The 23136-nt window shown below is 50.4% G+C and overlaps 1 protein-coding gene across 3 annotated transcripts in view; it reads right to left on the bottom strand.

The window, feature by feature from the left end:
• Positions 1-23136, bottom strand: part of SNX10 (sorting nexin 10) — a 60867-nt gene that overhangs the window by 13052 nt on the left and 24679 nt on the right. For all 3 annotated transcript variants that reach the window (XM_074268613.1, XM_074268615.1, XM_074268614.1), the window contains exons 2-3: positions 18020-18072; positions 2025-2111 (exon numbers count right to left, since the gene is read on the bottom strand). In XM_074268613.1, the coding sequence (XP_074124714.1) occupies positions 2025-2111; positions 18020-18043 (111 nt within the window). In that variant the 5' untranslated portion in view covers positions 18044-18072. The remainder of the gene's footprint in view (positions 1-2024; positions 2112-18019; positions 18073-23136) is intronic.

Raw genomic sequence — 23136 nt, 5'->3', positions numbered from 1 at the left:
GAAGTCCCAGTCAACAACCACTACTTCAAATCCTGAACTTTTCCATTTGTCAGCTTTGTGATCCCCGGCAAATCTTATTCCATCCGAACCTCAGTTTCTTCATCTGCAGCCAGTGAGGACTCTGCCAGCTCCTAACCCTCTGACTCTGGGCTGCAACAGAGATAAAAGAATGGCAAAGTACCCCCGGAGGGGGAACAGAGATGAGCTGGTTCAGAGGAAGAAGGCACCCGGGCTGGGGCAATCAGCCAGACTTCCCGGAGGCGGGTCAGCTAGATAGGGCACAGAGGGCACAGAGCACGGGACCTGCCATCACAAACACCTGAATTCAAATCCTGCCTCGGATGCTTACTTGCTATGGGATCCTGGGCAAGGGTCAGACTTCTGCCTGCCTCCATTTTCTCAAAGGTAAAATGGGCACAGTGACGAGCAGCTGCCTCCCGGGGTTGTTGTGAGACAGGTTAGAGCCTGGCACTTAATGGGTGTTTGGTCATTTCAGGCATGTGGACTCTTGCTGCTCCCACCTGGGGATTTCTTGGCAGAAATGCTGGAGGACTTTGCTGTTTTCTTTTCCAACTTATTTTTTACAGATGAGGAAACTGAGGCTTACAGAGGGAAGTGACTTGCTCAGGGTCACACAGCCAGTGAGGGTCTGCGCTTGAATCTGGGTTCCCCTGACTCCAGGTCCGGGGTTCTGTGCACTGTGGTGTACCTTAGCGGCCTCAGTAAAATCCACTTTTGAGTGACTTTGTTGCTTTTCTGTAGGGACCTTTCTGGTTAGAGATGAAAAAAAGTTGGAAGGACCAGAGGCTGCACTGACAGAAAAGGGAGATTCCACACCAGGAGTTTCCTTCTTGCTGCTCCTCAAAGGATACTTCATCTTCCCCTGGCTGCTCCCTGTGCATGAAACGAATGCTTTCCTCCTGTCCTCCACCTTCCCCAGCTTCCTTCAAACCCCCACCTCCAACGGGAAGCCTTGCTAGGTGTCCTTAAGGTCAGGGCCATCTCCGACTAGCCCATCTGTATCTGCCAGGGCTTGTCTTGCCTGTCTTTGCATCCTGGCTTAGCACACAGCCTGGCACACAGTAGGTGCTTAATAAATGCTTAACAACTGACTGAGGAAATCCCAGATCCAAATAAACACAGAAGCCCAGAACGGCTCCCCTATCCCAGTAGAAAAGGACGGCCCTTATGAAATGGGGAAAACCAAGGGAAATCATGATTTCCCTTCTGAGCTCACACTCTGGTCTCATTCCAAGTGCAGTGACAAAGTAGCTACTCTCCATTTTTGTTGCTGGGTTGGGGGGTTTCCTTATAAGGAAAATGACCCAGGCTCTGAACGAAGGTGAATCAATTCCAGACAATTATTTACTCCCCATTTTCTAATAACAAGTGTGAAATATTCTGCCTCTCTGTAACTATGAAATTTATCTAGTGATATGTTCCCCCACCAAAGAAAGGAAAAACAAAAACAAAATAAAGACTTAAGGAGGAATTTCAAATTTCATCCTATCTGGGAATGAATAGTTCTACACTTACCAGAGCATTAAGGAAAGGCAGTGTACTTAATGGTTGCTAAAACCTTGGAACTAAAGTCAGTCAGGCAACTAGCACCTTTATGCTCATCCATGCTCTGCCCTAAGCAAAATTAAATCTAGACATTTAATTATACATCTGTTCTCAGATCCAGCTAACTTGCTACTGTTATCTTCATGTTGTTGATTGTTGTTGATAGTTAATTGCATCATTATTCTTATTGTTTATCACCATCATAATCATTATCATAATCATTATTATCACAATCATTATTAATCCAAAACTAAACTAGGTTGCTAAAATAATTTGGGGAACCAACTTTAAAAGCTGCGCAATAAATAAATCTTGATGGTTGTAGCTGAGATAAAGTGGTAATGAACTTATCCAAAGTCACATTTTCCATTATTTTCCAAGTCAGCCATGGCTCCTCATCAAACACCTATGAGCCCCCTTGCCTTTACCCTGGGCCACAGGGTCAATCTTCTACTCACATGGATGCAGATCTCATAGTCAATGTAGGAGTGCCAGAAGTCCTCCTTCTGAATGCGAGGATCCCGGACCCAGACGCTCACGAACTCCTGGGAAGACATAACAAACCAAGGGATTTGTTTTAGAGTCAAAGGGGGTCTTGAAAGTCTAGAAAATGATCCCTTGAGCAAACAAGATGAGGAGGCAATGTTCTAACTCTCTAGAAAGAGAAGCAAGATGTGAATCATCAACCCTCAACACGTCTGGGAAAATTCCCAGAGTCTGCTTGCCCAAAAAGGAATTGTTTTAGAAGAAGGCAATATTGAGATTTTAGTTTGGAAATATTTGGGATTTTTCCTCCAAATTGATTCAATTCCACAAACATTCAGATAATCAAGCCAGGTTCATTACACATAAGAAATAATTTTAAGAGAGTATTTCTCTCGTCTTCCCACGATAAAATAGCTGTTCCTTGAGGACAAGAACGGATCCATTTTTTCCATTTTGTTGTTTATTGTTATTATCATTGTTAGTTGCATCATTATCAGTTATCATCATCATCACCATCACCTAGCACAGGGCCTGACACATAATAGGTGCTTAATAACTATTTGCTGAATTGGATTGGATTGTAATGATCCTATGATAAGAGAAAGCTGAAATCTGGGATGGCAACAGGGAAGCGGACCTCTCCCCTCCCAACCACCCCCACCAAGTTTCCAGATCCATCTTTTCTTTTAATGGATAATCTTACTCTGGTTTGATCCCTTCTCAGAGATTAGTTTCCACGTATACCTATATTTTTATCCAAAACATACTAATGTGTGTTTCTTTACTTTTAAATTATTTAATATAATAACATACTAGTAATCATGGGTGCTAATACCAAATACCAAAATAGACATTTCAAAGGAATGAAATAAAAAGTGAAATAATATTTTGTTCTGGAGGTAATAAGGAGCCACTTGAGCTTACAGGATAGGAGAGTGTCCTACTCTTTAGGAAAATCACTTGGGCAGGGGAAGGGAGGATGGTGGAGACACTGGAAGCAGGGGGGCAAATTTTTGTCTTCCTTTTCCCAACATCTAGCAGGGCTTGCACATAGTAGGCCATCAGAGATCATCCTATGAAGACAGACCATTCTCAGAACGGGTTGTATTTGACAAGATGAGAGTCCTGGGGACGGTCTTAGCCCGCAGGGGCCTCAGTGCCAAGAGCCAGATCCCCTCCTTGTCTACATGACAGGAAGGCTGACAATGACTGAAATAATGGGGCTCAACCAAGCCCCTCATCCTTTCCAACAGTGATTCCTGAGCTGTTTGCCAAGGTAGGAGGAGGGGATGGGAAAATGGGCTCACTCAATCTCAATTCACAAACGTTAAGGAGAATGTTAAGCCCTGTGTCTGGGTTCAACAAAACAATGGAATGAGAATGGAAGTAAAGAGGCCTTGGATAGGTGACAGCTCTCAAAAAAAAAAAAGAAAGAAAATCTGCAAGTTTTGGTGGGCCACAAGCCCAACAGGTGACATCACAGACAATGAACTAACGAAATTCCTGGCAAATTAGTATGGCAGAAACTAGGCATGGACCCACACTTAACATCACATACTAAGATAAGATCAAAATGGGTCCATGATTTAGGCATAAAGAACAAAATCATAAATAAATTAGAGGAACATAGGATAGTTTACCTCTCAGACTTGTGGAGGAGGAAGAAATTTGTGACCAAAGGAGAACTAGAGACCATTATTGATCACAAAATAGAAAATTTTGATTATATCAAATTAAAAAACTTTTGTACAAACAAAACTAATGCAAACAAGATTAGAAGGGAAGTAACAAATTGGGAAAACAATTTTATAGTTAAAGTTGTGATAAAGGCCTCATCTCCAAAATATACAGAGAATTGACTTTAATTTATAAGAATTATATCCAATTGATAAATGGTCAAATGATATGAACAGACAATTCTTAGATGATGAAATTGAAACTATTTCCACTCATATGAAAGAGTGTTCCAAATCACTACTGATTAGAGAAATGCAAATTAAGACAACTCTGAGATACCACTACACACCTGTCAGATTGGCTAAAATGACAGGAACAAATAACGATGAATGTTGGGGGGGCTGTGGGAAAACTGGGACACTAATACATTGCTGGTGGAGTTGTGAAAGAATCCAACCATTCTGGAGAGCAATCTGGAATTATGCCCAAAAAGTTATCAAACTGTGCATACCCTTTGACCCAGCAGTGCTACTACTGGGCTTATATCCCAAAGAAATACTAAAGAGCGGAAAGGGACCTGTATGTGCCAAAATGTTTGTGGCATCCTTTTTTATAGTGGCAGAAACTGGAAGATGAATGGATGTCCATCAATTGGAGAATGGTTGGGTAAATTATGGTATATGAAGGTTATAGAATATTATTGTTCTGTAAGAAATGACCAACAGGAGGAATACAGAGAGGCTTGGAGAGACTTACATCAACTGATGCTAAGGAAAACGAGCAGAACTAGGAGATCACTATACACTTCAACAAAGATGTATTCTGATGGAAGTGGATTTCTTCAACATAGAGAAGAGCTAATCCAGTTCCAATTGATCAATGATGTTCAGAATCAGCTGCAGCCAGAAAAGGAACACTGGGAAATGAGTGTAAACTGTGAGCATTTTTTGTTTTTCTTCCCAGGTTATTTTTACCTTCCAAATCCAATTCTTCCTTTGCAACAACAACAACGACGACAACAAAAATTCGGTTCTACACATATATATTGTATCTAGGATATTCTAGAACATATTTAATTTGTATGGGAATGCCTGCCATCTAGGGGAGGGGGTGGAGGGAAGGAGGGGAAAAATTCGGAACAGAAGAGAGTGCAAGGGGTAATGTTGTAAAGAATTACCTATGCATAAGTAATGTCAAAAAAAATGTTATAATTACGAAATTCCAGGCAGCACTCCCAGAGGTGCAGTATTGGAGGCCCCATTCTCCTCTGCAGCAATTCTGTAATTCTACAATTCCACTTGGACAAGAAAAAATTAATGGGTCTTTCCCTTCTTTCACCAGCTTGTGAAATGCAGAGGCCCAGCCCTGGCTACGGGGTTAAATTAGTCACTGTGAGACATTGAGGAAGAGGGAAATGGCCCAAATGAGTCAGGGCAAGAGCAAAAGGCCAGGGGGAAGCTCCCATCACCAAGCTGGCACAGGGGTGGGCATAATCCAGTACCAAGGGCTAGGGAAATAATACAAAGAAAGTCATTTGTGCCCCAGGAAGCTTACAATCTAATAAGGGAAACCAAGGCAGGAGAGGGGACCTGTGATTCATGGATACGGGGCATTCCCTCCAGGAGGCAGCTCGGTACCTTCTGCAGCCTGAGAGATTTGTGGAGGCTCACCCAGACAGAGGCACACTGCCTCTGTTAAATAAGAATTTAATAAGGTAATTAATAGCAACTTATATTTATATTTTTTCCTTTTTGAAGCCATATTAATCACCCCATGACCATCATGAAAAAGATTTTCAGACACTGTTAAGTCACAAGAGTAAAATGATGGATGAGTCAAAAGGGACCTGAAACGTGAGGGGATTCAGGGGTGGAAAGTCTGGAGGGCAAACTGGGAAATGTAATACTCTTTTTAAAAATCATGCTAAAAATATTAGTGTATGTTCTTTATCTAAGTCATTTTGTATCTGTGGAACTCATACTAGGAAATAGTTTATTCACAGAATAACTACAAATTAGCTTTTAAATAATTCCATTTGTCCCACAAAGGCACCGACAACCAGTTATTGAGCTCAAAAAAAAAAAAAAAAAAAAAAAATCTAGTTTTCTCTGCCCCGTCCCCATCACTCCATTTATGAGAAACAGGCAGAAAGCTAAGAAAAGGAAGCTTAATTTCCTCTGCTGTGTCAAGATGAAAGAGAAAGTATCCATTTTCAGAAAAGAAACTGAAAAGAGAAGGGGATGGTGAAAGGAATCATTTTTATTACCTACAAGTTACATAAATATGCTGTCACTGTTGCAATATCTGCTTCCTTGGAGAAATCAATTAACTTCTGCCTGCCTCGGTTTCCTCCTCTGTAAAATGGGGAATAATATCAGGATCTACCTTCCAAGGCAGTTGTGAGGATGGACTGAGATCACAATTGTAAAATGTTTGCTCCAATGGCACATAGTAGGTCCTACATAAATGTTAACTATTAGGCAGAATGAGACCCACTTTTTGACATGGAAATTAGTTTTGCTCGGCTGCTTCTGATTGCTTGACTGGCTGGCTGCAGGCTGATTACACGGGTTTTGCTTTTCTTTCTCTCCCTCTTCCCCAGGGTGGTGATGGAAGGAAAAAAAAGTTCTCATAACTTAAAATTAACAAAAATAAATTTAATTTAAAATACAATATGCCAGTTCCCCACCCCCTCCTCCAGGTCTCCATCATGTCTCTGAGAAACTTATTTTTATGCAATGGATAGGATTATACCTAAGAAATGGTGAATATGAAAAATCAGAGAAAACTTGGGAAGAATTATGTGAACTAAGGATACACAGAGAAGGAAGAAGAGCCAGGAGGGACCCGAAAAACATTAAAAGAACATAATATAGAGTCATTGATGGTAACTTCAGGGGACTGATGGCAGCCTCTGAGCAAGGAGGTGGGGGACAACAGGTGCAGAAAGAGGCATACACAGCCATGGCCCGAGTATGTCCTTTTTTTTTTTTTTTTAAACTATATTTACTTCCCAGAAAATTAGAAGGTCAAAAGGGGGTATCGGCGGCCTTCCAATCTCACCCATACACAACAGGATGGGAGCATCTCTGACTGATCTAAGGAGTCTCAGCTCAGGCCCGAATTTGTTACAAGGGAGGGGTACGGAGCTAAGAGAGGGACATCATTGCGGAGCCACGGTGATCTTTTTTTTAAGGGAGCACCAAGAGCATTTCTCATTTTCAGGTCATTTTCCAGAGCAGATGCCGAGCCACTCTTCCCTGCTCCCAGATTCCTCCCACTTCTCCAGGGTTTCCATGACTCTGGGAGGTAACTTTCCCACAGTCCTCCCTGACTGTTCATGGAGCGTGACTTTGCCCGCTCAGCACCGACAGCAGAGCAGTGTCCATCAGCAGTAAGAGAAGGGTAAAGGTGAGATGGTCGGGCCGTCAGGCTGCAGGCTCTCTCTCCAGCTCAGTCCGTGGAGAAAGAGACTGGACCTCCTCTGGGAGCCAGGTCCTTGAGTCAATGGCCAGCTTTCCCAACTGGACCCTGAAAACTACTTGGGGAACGGGCACAAATGCACACCGAGGCCCCAGATAGAAAAGTCCCCGGGAACTCCCTGGCACCAGAACCTGCCTCTTCAGGGACCGCATCCCCTTTGACCTTCCTCAGGACTTGACCCTACGGACCACTTTGAGCTTGGCAGCCACTCCTGTCTGGGGTCCCTGACAATTCCTGGTTCTTCTCCTGTTTTCCACCCTTCCTTTTTAGGTCTTTCCCTGGCTCAACCCAATTTATTCAAAGTGTCTGAGATCAGATTTGAATTCAAGTATCCACTTTGGGCTGGAAGGATAAACCGTGCCTCACTTCCTCAACCACAAAACGATCTGGTTGGAGCTGAGCCATGGGTCCTTTGAGGCTTTCAAGATCAAATCTCCTAGCTGCTCCCCAGAGGCGCCTGCTCCCATTTCCTGGGAAAACTCCGGAAAACTGAGTCTAAGACACCACTCAACTTGTGGGCCCTTCAAGAAGCCTGGTAATCCAGGCTGTCTTTTGTAAAGCTTAAGATAATGCAAAAACAAAAAACAACAAAGACAATGCAAGTCCCAGGCAGCGTGTCTGGGAGATGGAGAGCAGGAAGACCCGAATTCGAGGTACTGCCGGAGACACACAGGCTGACTGTGAGGCCCTGTGCAAGTCATCCTTCAAATATCCTGGTGCCCCAAGCCAATGGAGAGAGCACCGGCACTGGAGCCAGGAAGCTCTTCCTCTCCCTGCCTCCCTTCCTCTCCCTCCCTCCCCTCCTCTCTCTCTCTCTTTTTCTGTCTCTGTCTTTCTCTCTCTCTATCTCTGTCTCTGTCTCTCAATCTCTCTCTGCCTCTGTCCCTGTGTGTTTCAATCACATTGTGTTTCTGTCTGTCTCTCTTGCTTTGTCTGTGTATGTGTGAATGTCTCTCCCTCTGTCTCTCTCTGTCTCTCAATCTCACTGTCCCTGTCTCTCTTACTTTGTCTCTCCCTATATGTCTCTTTCAATCTCTCTCTGTCTCTGTCTTTGTCTCTCTTTCTGTGTCTCTTTTTCTCATATCTGTCTTTCTATTTCTCTGTCTCTGTCTCAATCTCTGTTTCTGTGTTTGTCTCTGTTTCATTTTCTCTTTCTCTCCCTGTGTGTCTCTCAATCTCTCTCTGTCTCTGGGTCTGTGTCCCTCTGTATCCCCATATCTAGCACTGCACCCAGCACACAATAGGCGCTTAATAGATGTTCATGGTCTGACCCCCACAGACTCTAAGGGACAAACAGAAGCTCCCTCTTACCCCAAAGACACAGGGACTCGGGGGAAGTTGTGGCAGGGGCGCTGACCAGATCCCACAGGGCCATGTTTACCAGGGCTTCTTAATGAGATCCATCCATCTTTGGGGAGTCTCGCTGTCAGCTCTCAAAAGAAAGCTGACTCACTCCCTGAGCCAGACCCTCCTCCCTGCGCCATTCCCTGCCTGCGGCTCACGTGGATTTCCCGGGGAAATGGTCTGAGCGGGATGCACTCAATCAGTTTAATAATCTTATTAAACATTTTAATGACTTCTCGTCCTAACAAGAAACCAAGGATGAAAGAAGCCCCGGGCTGGCCGGAATTAACCTTTTCCCTTCCAAAAACAGCATGGAAGCAGTGGGGGGAAGCAGGGCTAGAAATGGGGTTCCCTCCGCCGTCACCAGGAGGCCAGCTGGCAGCCGATTAACCAGCTGTGGGGGCTCCCACTTCTCCAAGGTCCGATTCCCTCCTGCATTAAACAGAGGCAACAATCTCCGGCACCTGCCTCGCTGGAGCCAGGGCTGGCAGGCCCAAAGGAGAGCGAATCAGCATCCACTTGAGGACCTACTGCGTGCCAGGCCCCAAGCTCTCAAGGAGCTGGTGTTCTCTCAGGGAATGGAAAAGTCATTATTTTAATTCTCCACACTGTTTCTGACTTTTCCCGTTCAGACCTCTGCTGAATTTTAGTCTTGTCTCCTCTGCAGGGGGATGCTGCAACAGTGACCTTGTCCATGTGGCTGCTCCCTCTAACAGGGGCTGGAGCCCATCCACAGGGCTCCCCCATAATCTGGGCCCCCCTTATCCAATGACATCCGGACTGAATGTCCCACAGGCACCTCAGACTCAGGGAGTTCCCCCCACGCTCCTCCTCTTTCCTGTTCTTGTGGAAGGCGCCTCCATCCCAGTCCTCCCGGCCTCCACTGGCAGTGTCCTCCCGGACTCCGCTCACTCCCCCCCCCCTCTACCCGACCCCTTGCCACACTTTCCACATTGACAGCCTCTCTGACCTCCGGCCCTTCTCTGCACTCCTGCAGTCACCCCCTCACACAGACCCTTCTCACTTGGCTTCTAAGAGCACTTTACAGTCGGAATCCACCCCATTCTTCTCCGGTAACAATCTTGGGGAGGGTCTGCCCAGGGCACACGAAGACCAGCTCTCCGGCTTGTCTGGCCAATGACTTATCACGGGCGACCCTCACCCACTTTGGCGTTCCTGTGTGGATGGTCACAGCACGCTCCGGACTCACAGCTTGGGGGACAACCAGGCCCTTGGTTTCCTTTTCTGCAGATGATGAAGCTCATGCTCAGAGCTCACCTTGATAAGTCACCCACGGGGAGCTGGAGACAAAGATTAAGAACATCCAGAACCTTTCCATTCCCCCCTTATTTCTGACTAATTATGAATGTAATTTAGAGGCTCTGCAACAGTGTTGTTGAGATTAGACATTGAAACTGGAAGTTCCCAGCTGAGAAAAAAAGCTTGGCTGGAGGCTACAAAATATCCCTGGAAGTTCTCTCAGGGTGATGGAGCCAGTGAACAGGCAAATTCTCACAGAAACCTTTTTCTGCTCCGTCTTTCCCCAAGGTGAGAAAAACAATGACGGAATGGAGAAGGAGGCGGGTTTTATCCCAGAACCGCGTGTTTTCCTGTTTAAAGGCTTCTCCGGACCGTGGTTCTTGTCAGACCATCTCTGGCCAGTTTGATTTAACAAGAGTCTGTGAAGCCCACCCAGGGCCGGGGACTGCAGACACCGCCCCCCCCCCCCCCCCCCCCAGGAAAGCCGCCCATGCTGGTGGAAACGACATCTGAGTGAAGGCCGACAGTGGAAACCCAGACATGAGATATGATCCGTTCAAGCTACGCAAGCTTAACTTCACTGAGACCATGGAGACCCTGTAACTATGGAAAGACAAAATTGGGGGAGGGGAAGGGGGGCATTAACCACTGGGCTCCCTGAGGGAGGCAGATCTTGGGATGAGCCTTGAAGGGAACAAGGATTTGGGGGGCAGGGTCAGAGGAGCATATTCCAGGCATGGGGACAGTGGGAGGGAGAAGAGGGATGAGAAGGGTTTCAACAAATAGTTACTAAGGCCTCCCAGACCAAGCTCTGGGCATCCCTGCCCTCAAGGGGCTTACCCACAAATAGGGGATTTTACTCATTCTGGGGAGGCTAGAGGACCTTGGGGTCCTTACAATCTCAGGATTAAAAGGATCCCCAAGTGGACAAGAAGCCCCACTCTACATGAGCAGGAATCTCCTCCCCCACACCGTCCACAAAGCCAGCAAATGAGATCACTGCTTCCACGGCTTCATTTTACAAATGGGGAAACTGAGGCAAACCCAAGGAGAATAAAGGCCCTGCTTGGGACCAGACAGGAAGTAAGCGGCTCAGCCAGAATTTGAACTCAAGTCTGTGCCCCACACACCATGCTTCTCCTACCACAGCACTACCTCTAAACTGATTCTCCTTATGGGTCCCTCCTGTCACCTCTGAATTCTGCTGCTGGGGGCCAATTCAGGTGGGAGCTGACTCATAGAGGGCAGGCGACCCCAAGTGCAGAGACTCTGGGACAGGGGCAGCCAATCCTCCGGGAATCCAGCTCAGGGGCCTGAGAGGCCCTGGGGAAGCCAACGGCACCCCAATGATAGGAGTTACAGGTGGGGTCCCCCTGCCTGCACTGCTCCCCCCAGCCCCATATCAGCATCCTGGGGCAAAGCCATACTAGAATCCTGAGACAGTGGCTCAGTGTTGACTTGTAGCCAGAAGGAAATGAGTTCGAATTTATTAGCTGTGTGTCCTTAGGCAAGTCACGTAAGCTCATAAGCTCACCAGCTCACCCTCGGTTTCCTCATCTGTAAAAATGGGAATAATCACCGCACCTAAGTCTCACCACACATAAAGCGCTTTGCAGACTGAAGATGCTCTGAACGCCAGTGCTCACTGGCCATGAGTACAGAGTACGGAGTCACGATAACTACTTAGGGAGGTGGGAGAGTCACTTTCCCAGACCAGACAAGTGACTAACCAGACTCACCGGCAAAAAGGAACCCTGTTCCGTGCTCACTCCCTCAGCAGCACGCTGCCTCCCCCCCTTTATTCTGAGGGCATTTTCACTCTGGTCCATCCCCCCATGACAAGGCCGCGGCCTTTCCCACCCATGGACTCCCCGGACCCCGCTCCTTTCATCCTCCACACTGAGCTCTTATTTCAGCTCTACAGCAAGCCCAGCTTTGGGCCCATCCAACAGGCAGGAGTCTTGCCCTGAATCAGGAACCGAAATCACTCACTGAGAGAAACTGGGCAGGGAGTTCCTGCTGGCCAGCTGAATTTAGGAAGGAGAGTCAGAGCCACGTTAAAAATAAGGGAAGTGGGGGGAGGCCGGGGAGCTGAAACCCTAAGTTACCGACCAGAGAAACCCAGAAAACGCCTGTGTGCCAAAAAGCAAAAACTTAGCAAGATTTGTCGTTGTTAAAAAATGTTCCCAGCCTCTGATTTCATGGCTGTTTTATGTTTCCTCTGGACTCCCCCATCTGCCTCTCCTGACTGGCTTTCCCTCTAATAAAAGAAAACACTTAAAAGAAGGCAAGAAATCCAATGTCCTGGTCCCCCTGTGTATACTGCACTCCGGATCCCTAGATTCCCACCTCAACCTTCCTTCCTTCTCAGCTTTCCAGGACCAAGGTCCGTTATTCAGCTCAATGGTACTAGATGTTTAGCCATCTTGGGCTTCTTGTTTTCTTCCTTCTCCATCACTTGATGCAAGTTTTCCCACGTTCTCAGAATTCTTCTTTTTTCTCTTTTTTTATAAGGGCCTGGGATTTTCTCTGATGTTAGGAGCTCTGAGTGAGGAAAATCCCTTTATCCTGTTCTGAAATTTAAAGTTGACTGGGTGTCTAAAGCACCCCATGGCCTGGCACACAGTAAGCACTCAATAAATGTTTGTTGATTCTGTGACCAACAGTCCTTATGTGACTTGAATCCAGGGCTTCCTGATCCTGAGACCAACTGTCTACCCACACCTCTACATCTGCCCCTCGTCCTTTCTTAAAACATAATGATACACATAGAATTCAGTCAATCACAAATAACAAACATTAATTACTTACTATATGCCAGTCACTATGCTAGGTTCTTAAAGACAGAAAGAAGAATACAAGTCCCCTAGAGAGAGAGAAGGAAGGATCCCAGAATGCTCTTGGCCAATCACTTCATTTTACAGATGAAGAAACTAGGTCCTGAGATGATTCAAAGCATTTCCAATGATCTTGTGATGATGAGAGCCATCTCCACCCAGAGGGAGGATTGTGGGAACTGAGTGTGGTTCACAACAGCATTTTCCCTCTTTTTATTGTTGTTCGCTTGCATTTTATTTTCTTTCTCATTTTTTCTGGTTTGATTTGATTTTTCTTGTGCAGCAAGAGAATTGTAGAAATATGTATGAATATGTTGGATTAACAGCTATTTCTACCATGTTTAACATTTATTGGATTACTTGCCATCTAGGGGAGGGGACGGGGGAAGAGGGGAGAAAATTGGAACACAAGGTTTTGCAACGGTTAATGTTGAAAAATTATTTGTGCAGATGTTTTGAAAATAAAAAGCTTTAATAAAAAAAAAAGACATAAAAAAGAAAAAAGAAAAGAAAAGAAAAAGAAAAAAACTAGGTCCTGGAGAAATGTGCTGGCCAAGGTCACAGATAGAAAGGAGCGAGGATTCAAATGCATGACCTCTCTTCCCAAATCTAGTGCTCTTTCTATTGCAGCATTGGGATCCCTTCCTTTGTCCAACAAGCAAGTCAAAGGCCTACTAAGTGCCCCTTTTACTGTGCAGGAGTTATTTGTACCCCTCCCATCCCCCCAGTATTCCTGGCCAGCTTCTCCCCCTGGGCAGTTTTGGGTTCCTGTTCTTCTCTTTGCCCCTCCCACCCCTTTCCTTCCTCCCTCTCTCCATGGGTCCAAACACACCCAAATCCCGAGGCACAGATTTTGTTCCCAGTTTGGGTTTTGTATTTTTCTACATCCACCATGCTGAATATTTCATTACAGATGGAGCCTTTCTTTCGGTGCCTTTCTTCCCTGGGGAATACTTTCATTAAGGAAATCTATGGGGCAAAAAGTCCGAGCTGTTTAATGACTTTTCTTATATAATTAAGATTCATTTTTTTAGGTGCTTAGAAATAGTTATTAAGAAGGAAGTTCACACAAAAAGGGCGATTTAAAGGGCCGTCTAATGGAATGAAATGCTTCAGGCTTCTGTGATTTCCACAGTAGGGGCTCTCCCACCCTCCTCGGTCTATTAGAAGCCCTTCCAGATTCAGCTCAAATTAATAACTCAATAAACAGTAAGCACCTACTATGTGCCAGGTGCTGCGCTAAGTGTTGGGAGGTAAAAAAAAGGAGGCAAAAGCCAGGCCTTGACCTTGAGGAGCTTACTTCCAAAAGGGAGAGACATGCAAACAAACATAAGCAGAGCAAGCTTTCTTTGCCCATCGCCTCCAGAGCCCGGGCCTGTTCCCCAAATACAGCTGGGAAAACTGCTTGTGGGTGAGTAGAGTCTCCCCCGACAAATCATGGTTTGCCCAGCAGCTGGCTCAGGCTTGCCCAGCGCTTCCGGACAGACCTGACTGGGCAGAAGCAGCAGCTGGGGTCAAGCGGGGAGGGGACCGGCTTACTTTGAAGGACCCCAAGTTTCTCCCCAAACACGGCCCCCCCTTTTTTACATACAAGCTGCTTCCAGGCTATTTTATGATGGTGGGATCCCAGAGAATGGAGGTGAAACTCTCCTCCCAAAAACAGCAGAGAAGGGCATGGCGGGCGGGAGGGAATATCCCAAAATGCATTAGTTAAGGAAGCTTCTCCAGAGTATTCCCGGAATTTAGCAGGAGCCTAAATTGGATTAATGAAGGGATGGATGAGAAAAGGTGTGAAGGGGCCATGGGGGAAATGAACCACAGAACAGCTGGGGAGAGAGGAAGGGAAGCAGGAGAGAGGGAGGGAGAACCGGCCACGTGTGCCGGCTCCCAGAGCTTCGGCTGAGCCCACTCAGACTTGGGGCAGTAGAATGAGACAGAAAGCGGCCATCCACGAACTGGGGAGCGGATACCCGAGGGAGCACGGCCTTGCCTGAGACTTACACGGACAGTGCAAGGGCAGGAAAGACGCATTGGCGAGAGCAGCCTCTGCCCCACAAATGGAAAGTGATGCTGTGGAGTGCCGGGGCCCAGATGTGGCATCACGGGCAGGATGCCGGCCGGGGCAGGGCACCAGACCACACCTTCAGCGGCGTTTTGCTGACCCTTGTTAAGCTCCTAAGTTCAAAAGCCCCCCACGCCCCCCACGCCAACCCCCGGGCGTGGGGACGTTCTCCCATGCCTGGTGCTGCTGTGAAATGCGGCCTCCGATTTCCCTTGGGTTTATCTGCTGAAGAACCAGACTCTGAAGTGGGAAACACGATCTGTGAGGAAGGGGGAAGGGCGGGACTGTGGGAAGGAGGCAAACTCCACTCATCGGCCTTTGGATCATCACGAGGCATCGGGTGCGGGCGGGGAAGTCTGGGAGGCCCCGCCGGCCCTTACTCAGAGGTTCTGGGGCGGCGGCTCCCTCCCACCCAACCAGCCCCCACCATGCTTCCTGCGAGCACAGAACCCCAAGGTCAGAGCAGGAGCCCTGCCCCACCCCCCCACGACCTCTTCTTGTATGGAGACCCCCAGGGACGGGGAGCTCACTACCTGTCCTGCTTAACTGGAAAAGCCAAAACATGGAAGTTTTTCCTTAAATTGAGCCAAATCTGCCTTCCCGCAGCGTGTATCCTGGCTAGCTCTGCCTCCTGGGGAGGTGCTCCCACGGGACAGCCCCTATTCCCCAAAGCTCCCACCTCCCTTTCCGTGTCCTCCTCTTCTGCTCGAATCCGGGACCGTCGGGCAGCCAGGACTGCAGCGTGGTCAGAAACTGCCAGGAGCACCGGCCTCCATGGGTCCTCGGCAGGCTCGGCCGCTGCCCGCCGGAGCCTCCGCTTCCCCAGCTCCCAACGCCGCCCCCTCCCCCCACTCGGACTCACTCGGAAAAAGATCCAGCCAAATTTAGACTAAAGTGTTAATGAGGTGAGCGCCGCACCGCATACCTTGCTTTATCCATGAGGAAACCACCTTATCCTTAGAGGAATTAATTTATTAACGAACACTGGATCATTGATGAGGAGAGAGAATTTAAGGCAAAGGAGCCCCCTCCCGCCCGGCCCTGCCCGGATGTTCCAGCCCCTTCAGCTACAGCTCAGCCCCTTTGGTGAGTCAGGAAACCCCGAGTTCAAATCCAGACTCAGATCCGTCCTGGCTGTATGACTGCCTCAGTTTCCCCCTCTGCAAAACGAGGGCAATGACAGCCCGCTCCTGTCAGGGTTATCCCGAGGACCAGACTAGGTCCCGTGCGCCAGCACACGAGAGGTGCTTTAGAAGCATTAGTTAGTGTCTCCCTATATATGCATTTTTGCTGGGGCAGTTGGGGTTGGTGACTTGCCCAGGGTCACACGGCTGGGAAGCGTCTGAGGCCGGCGTCCTCCTGACTTCAGGGCTGGTGCTCTCCCCACTGCGCCCCCAGACGCCCCCTACTGTCTATGTTTCCATCGTTTAACAATATTGGATGACTTGCCACCTAGGGGAGGGGGTGGGGGAAGGGGGGAGGAAGTTTGGAACACAAGGTTTTGCAAGGGACAATGGTGGAAAATTATCCTGCATGTGTTTTGATCATAAAGATTAACAAAGTTTTTAATAAAAATTAATTTAAAATGACACAAAGTCAAAAAATATTAGTTATTATCATCAACACAGTATAGGGAGGCTCCTTATGAAGGAAATCACAGGTAATAACAAGAATAACAATAACTAAAGGCCTGGAAAAAACACAAAATAAAAGCAATCGTTCCGGAGAAACGTCCGAGCGGCCCACGAAGCGCTCCCTCCGGGCGGCGGCTCCCGGACTCCGGAGCCAGAGAAAAGGTCCTTTTGGCCCCCGATTGTGAGACCCCCGTCCACAAAAGCCTCCCTGAGGAGCTCGGCTCCCGCCCTTCTTCTCCTCTCCCTCCCAGCACAGGGAATGCGGACTCGGGCTGCTCCCATGAATCATCTTTATTAAAATATGTGCCCATAATATTTTAATTGTAAATTAAAGCTTCACGCCTGGCTGAGGCTGAATGGCTCTCCTCTGCTGAGCCCTCAGCCAAGGCCCATTAATGGGAGGATCCATCAGCCCCCACGCCACTCTCCCGGGAGGGAGCCGAAGCTCGGGGGGGCTGGGGCGGGGGCCGGGGAGGGGGCTGGGGCGGGGGCTGGGGCGGGGGCCGGGGCGGGGGCCGGGGCTCCAGCCCATCCTTTCGCTCCTCTCCTAGATTTATGAAGCAATAAAGCTGGCTCACCAAGGCAGGCTGCAGTGGGTCCCCACCCCCATCCTACAGAGGGGACAAAGGCCCACCGGGCACTGCCCGGGGGAAGGCACGGGGTCTCCTGGGCAGGAGAAGGACCGAAATGAGGGCTGGGCTCAACCGCCCAAGTGGAGGAGACGGGGAGAAAGCGGAAGCGCTTTGAGCGGGCCCAGGGGCCTCCACGGGAGCCAGGTGGGAGAAAAGCCCCTCTCCTGCCTCCCCGGCGGAGACGCCCCTCGGGGGCCGGTGCTGGAGAGCTGGGAGCAGCCTCTGGGAGGGACGGGACCCCGGCTCCCGATCCTGAGTCCTGCCTCAGAAACCCCTGGCAGGGAAGTCACTTCTCCTCCTCCTCATCTGTAAGCCAGCCGTACCCAAGGCACTGGGCTAGCTCTGACGGAGAGCTGCCCCCCAGAGAGAAGCAGCCTCACCGAGGCCTGGGAGAGGCCCAAGCTCAGCCTCCCCCAGGCCGGGAGACCCAGGGGGGGAAGTAGCCCCTCAAAGTGGCAGGCTCGGGAGCGGCTGGACATGAGTGCAAATCCCGCTTCCCACCCACGTGACTTTGGGCAGTTCGCAGCACCCGGACCTCGTCCATCGCAGGAGGGCTCGGACTCGCGCCCGGGAGCTCCCGTCCTGCTCTGGGGTCCCCGCTCACTTAATTTCTCTGGGCCTCAGTCCCCTCATCTGTGAAATGGGGAGAACCACCGCGCAGACACAACCTTATTGGGCTGTTATGAGGCCTGTGTCTCCTGAAAGAGCCTTAAAAACGAGGAATCGTGGGCTGGCAGCGGAGGAGCCTCGGGGAGCATTGAGTCCGGGTACCCATTTCACAGATGAGAAAATTGGGGTCCGGAGAAGTGGAGGGGATATCCCAAGGAGCTGGGGGGCGCTCCAAGCCCCTCCTCCTTGTTTTACGGTGAGGAGGATGCCAGAAAGGTGATTTGCCTTGGGGGGCGTGGGGAGTAACGCCCCGCTCCCACTTCTGCTCCCAGATTCCCAAAGGCCCCGACCCCCCTCCGGAGGTCTTCCCAGCTGCCCGCGTGACCCACACAAGGCCCCCTATCGTCTATTTCACGAGAGGCGACTTACCGTTTTCTTCTCCTCCGGAAACATCTTCTGCACTCGGTCCGATCGATGGGGATCTGAAAGACAGAAAGGCGCGTGAGTCCTTCGGAACCTCAAGCTGGGCCCTCGCTCCGGCCGCCCCCCCCCGGCCGCCCCCCCCCGCTGACTGTCCCCCCTCCCCTCGCCCCCTCGCCTCCATTCAGATACAGAGACCACCGGCAGCCCACCCTGCGTTCTGGACACGGACCGCCAGATACAGGCTCCGACAGGGCCCACCCGAGCTAAGCCCGGCTCCACCCCCCCCAATTACCAAGTCCAGGACGGACTCTTCCCCCCTCCTGCCGCCCCCCAACGGCACAGCTGTGGGATAAAGCGGGACATTCAGGACCAGGGAGGCTCCAGGGGCTTCCCGGCTCCCAAACGCTCCTCCTGGGCCGAGTGACTGTGTGAGAGAAAGGAGCACGCCCGCAAAGGGCAGGGCCCCCCCCCCCAATGAGGGTTCTCCCCATTTTACAGATTAGGGAACCAAGGCTCAGAGCTGGGCAAAAAGGTTGGAGGGCCCCCTGTCTTGCGTGTGCCAGCAGGGGATTCCTGTTAGTAAGGGACAGCCATGCACGTGACCCACAGTTAGACTGGGGTCACCTCTCCCGCGGCTGGAAGGCTCCCCCTCCCACTTCTGCTCCCCGGCCCCCCATCCCGCACCCTCTCTCCCAGGGAGACGGGGTTCACCTCCCCACTCTGAGCCAGCAGGGCTGCCAGGGCCGTGCGGTGCCCGGAGACCTCGGCCCCGTACCCTCAGGGGCCCTTGCTGGGGGACTCCCAACCAAGGGCAGAGATGCTCGGACTGTTCTCCCATTGCATGGGGGGGGGGGCGGTTTGCGAAGCCCCTTACACTCATCCTGGGCAGACCTGCTGCATCCGGCCACAAGGCCCGCCTCTGCCCCCTCCCCCCCTTCGGGCTGCCCTCTCCGGACCCACCGGGGTCAGCAGCCCCTCAGGCTCGGCTGCAGTGACCCAAGCTCCAAGGCCCGAGGAAAGTCACGGGCCAAAACTCCTGAGCACTGCCTCCTACAGGAAGGGGGGCCCTCAGGGCGGGGGCTCAGGCTTTGTACCTAGAGCCCAGACTCTCAGCATGGACTGGGGTCCGCAATCAGTCAGCAAGAGCCCATTGTGGGCCAGGCGCAGCGAGCCCAGCTTTGCATTCCTCCTCCTCCTCCTCCATCATCATCATTAACAACTCAACGTAGCCCTACTATGAGCCTGGCCCGGCGCTAGCCCAGCTTTGCATTCCTTATTCTCCAGTTTGTGGGGGTCTTTTCCATTCCTGGATAATAACGATTTCCCTCAGCCCCCAGCTGTGGCCTGACTCCCATTTGCCTGAATGGACTTTCTCCTCTCGGGATCCCGGGCTTTTTCCAACCCAGGCCCCCTAGTCTGAAGCCCGTCCCACGGCTGGCCAGCGACCAGACTTATCGGGGAGCGGGAGCCAGAAGCCATGAGCTCGGAAGGGCTCCGACTCCTCGGTGACAGTGGAACCAGGGGAGGAAGGAGGGAGATCAGAGAGCGGGGAAGCAGAGGCCGATCCCCATGTGGTGGGAGGGAGGGAGGCTCAAACCCAGGCCGGGGGCTTTCCTGCCCTCCATGTGAGCCCCTGGACGGGGCCTGCCAAGGCCTCCCTCTGGGCTCTGGAAGGACAAAGGAGGCTGGACAAGGGAGGCCGGATGAGGGAGGCTGGACGAGGGAGGCCAGACGAGGGAGGCCGGACAAGGGAGGCCAGATGAGGGAGGCCGGACAAGGGAGGCCGGACAAGGGAGGCCAGACGAGGGAGGCCGGACAAGGGAGGCCAGACGAGGGAGGCCGGACGAGGGAGGCCAGACGAGGGAGGCCGGACAAGGGAGGCCAGACGAGGGAGGCCAGACAAGGGAGGCTGGATGAGGGAGGCCGGACAAGGGAGGCCAGACGAGGGAGGCCGGACAAGGGAGGCCAGACAAGGGAGGCCAGACAAGGGAGGCCGGACGAGGGAGGCCGGATGAGGGAGGCCGGACAAGGGAGGCCAGACGAGGGAGGCCAGACAAGGGAGGCCAGACAAGGGAGGCCGGATGAGGGAGGCCGGACAAGGGAGGCCGGATGAGGGAGGCTGGACGAGGAAGGCCGGACAAGGGAGGCCGGACAAGGGAGGCCGGATGAGGGAGGCCGGAAAAGGGAGGCCGGGTCCTGAGAGAGAAGGGAGAGAGCAGCCCGGGGCTGCCCAGACAGAGGCAGGGCCCCGGAAGGGAAGAGAACTCTGCTCCCACTCCGTGCAAGGTCAGAAGCCCGGCTCTTCTAGTGCGTGTAGCTTCCTTATTGATTTGTTATTTGAACAGAAAAAAACCGGACGGTGTGCGTGGGTTTCCCAGCAGCAGAGCAGGTGCAAGGTCTGGAACCAAGCCCTTATTGGTTAATGGGCCAACCTGGAGAGGCGTCCAGGTGGAAGAGCAGGTGGTGGAGGAGGTCAAAGGGCCCCTGATGGGGAAGCCGACAATCCAACCCTGGGACCAACCTCGGAGGCCGCCTGGTCTTATATTACAGACCGGGAAACCGAGTCCCGATGGGTCACACGGATGCCCACCAGCAGCCCAGAGGCAGTGCCACAAGGGGCAGCCAGCCTGGGGCGGGAAGCTGCTGCAGAGGCCACGTGCTTAACCAATGCTTTAGAAATAAAAGCGGCTCCAAGACCCTTCCGGAGGAAGCTCCCCGGCCCGGCCTTGCATCCAAGGCCTCGGGGTCTCCTCTGTTCAGAATCCCCTCCCAACAGCCCCGGCGGTCCCGGCGGTCCCCGCAGCTCTGAAGGGCCCAGAGCCAAGGGGAACATCCTTCCCCAACCAAGGGCTGCACATGCTATTGTCGTTCCATCTCTGGGATGCTGCAAAGGAAACCAGAGCCCAACCGGCTTCCTCTGGTTGCCGACTTCTGTTAACTTCTTTACAATGTCACAACAGGATTTGTGTGAGATGGGGGAGCCCGGGCACCAGCCCGCCGGTGTCCGCACACAGTAGGAGCTCGGCGAGAGTGAACAAATGAAAAACAGAAAATGATAATTCAACCTAGACGAAAGAGCAGGCTCCAAGACGGTTGCCTTGGTAACCGAGAACAGGAAATTCAGCTTGCTATTAGAATATACCCATCCTCCCTTCCTGATGGCGGGGAGAGGGAGAAAATTTGGAACTGAAAATAAAGACAAAGTAATTTTTTTTTTTGAAAGAACCCGCCCATCCTGTCCTTTTTATTTTGTTTTTTTTAAGAGGGGGAGTAGAAGAATGATTGATGAAGAGCCATTTTTATTACGCTGACTAAAACAAAAACAGCCAACATTGAGAAAGCGTTTTAAAGTCTGGACTTGCAAAGCATTTTGAGCAAATCATCTCATTTGAAATAAAGTAATCCTGTAGATTAAGATTAATTTGATTCTGAATCTAGAGTCAGGGGTTCCGGGTTCAAATTCAGCCTCTGTCCTTATCATTGTGCATCAATGGCCGACTCATTTATCCTCCTTCGTCTCAGTTCCCTCCTTGGGAAAATGAGGCACTCAGCTCTAAATCTCTGATTCCTGGTCACCCTTCCACTCAGCATGGATTAAGCGCCCAGTCAGAACCGGGACAAAGCAAAGCAAAGGCAGAAATCAGCCAGGCTTGGGGGGGATTGGCCTTCTGGGTGGGGAAGAGGCAGGTCCAGGGCACTGTCTCCCCCCCAGCAGCTTGTCCATTGGCTGTCGGGCCTCAGGATTGCACATCCAAGGCCCCTCCGTTGGGGAGCGGCTAAATAAATATGGTACATGAATGCTATGGAACATTGTTGTTCTAAAAGAAACGACCAGCAGGAGGATTTCAGAGAGGCCGGAGAGACTGACAGGAACTGATGCTGAGGGAAGTGAGCAGGACCAGGAGATCGCTGTACACGGCAACAGCAAGATTATAAGACCATCAATTCTGATGGACGTGGCCTCTCCAACAACGAGATGATTCAGACCAGTTCCGACGACCTTGTGATGAAGAAGCATCTGCACCCAGAGAGTGCATCACAATACAGCATTTTCACCTTTTTGTGGCTGTTGTTCGTTTGCTCGTTTTATTTCTCATTTTCTCCTTTTTGATCCGATTTTTCTTATGTACCATGATAAATGTGGGAATATGTTTAGAATAACTGCACATGTTTAACCTAAACTGATCTAGGGGAGGGAGAGAGAAAAATTTGGAACACAAGGCTTTGCAAGGGTGAATGGTGAAAACTACCTTTATAGGTATTTGAAAAATAAAAAAGCTATTATTATATAAAAACAAAAACAACAAAAACCCAAACCAAAGATTGTACATCCCAGGATCAGCCAGGATACCAGAACGGAGGCCAGCTCAGAACTCAAGGGCTTGCCCAGGTCACACAGCAGGATTTGAACACGGATTTTCCTGACTCTAAGTCCGCTCCCTTTGCACGTCTACACCTCTGCTGCCTCACTAGGGCTGTGTTGACCTGGCCCGCAAAGGGCTTCAGACCTTTCTCTCTGGCCGGGGAACCCAGAAATTGTTACTGATTCTCTCTTTTGGATCCAGATGCGCAGACCATCATGGCCATCTGATGCAGCCGCTCGTGTTACAGATCAGGAAACTGAGGCTTGGGGGCGAGCAAGGGCTGCATTTCAACATTCTAAACGTAATGTGCTAGAAAGGCAGCAGGTAGCACAGCCCATAAAGCACTGAACCTGAAGTCAAATCCAAGTCACTTCACCCTGCTGCCTCAGTTTCCCCATCTGTAAAATGAGCTGGAGAAGGAAATGGCAAATCCCTCCACTATCTCTTCCAAGAAAACCCTAACAGGGTCATGCAGAGTCAGACATGGCTGAAAATGACTGAATAATCACCACAAAAGCCACGGTTTCCCTTCTAGATTTACCAGCCCTTAGAATACACTGGGCATGGGAAAATGCTGGTTGATTGTGCCAGTTAGTGACTATTGATTGAGAAAATGCACAGTGATTAAAACCTTACTATTAAGACAGTGTGGTCCATGCAACTGGGAAAAAATAAAATGATGAATAAATAAATAAACAAGGCAGTGTGGTACAGTGGTGAGCGGTTCCAGGAGAACTGGGCTCTGTCCCTGTTTCTTTG

Source organism: Sminthopsis crassicaudata, chromosome 5, assembly GCF_048593235.1.
Source record: "Sminthopsis crassicaudata isolate SCR6 chromosome 5, ASM4859323v1, whole genome shotgun sequence".
Classification (NCBI taxonomy): Eukaryota; Metazoa; Chordata; class Mammalia; order Dasyuromorphia; family Dasyuridae; genus Sminthopsis; species Sminthopsis crassicaudata.
Note: the sequence above shows the minus strand (reverse complement) of the source record. Positions and strands in the feature narration are given on the sequence as shown.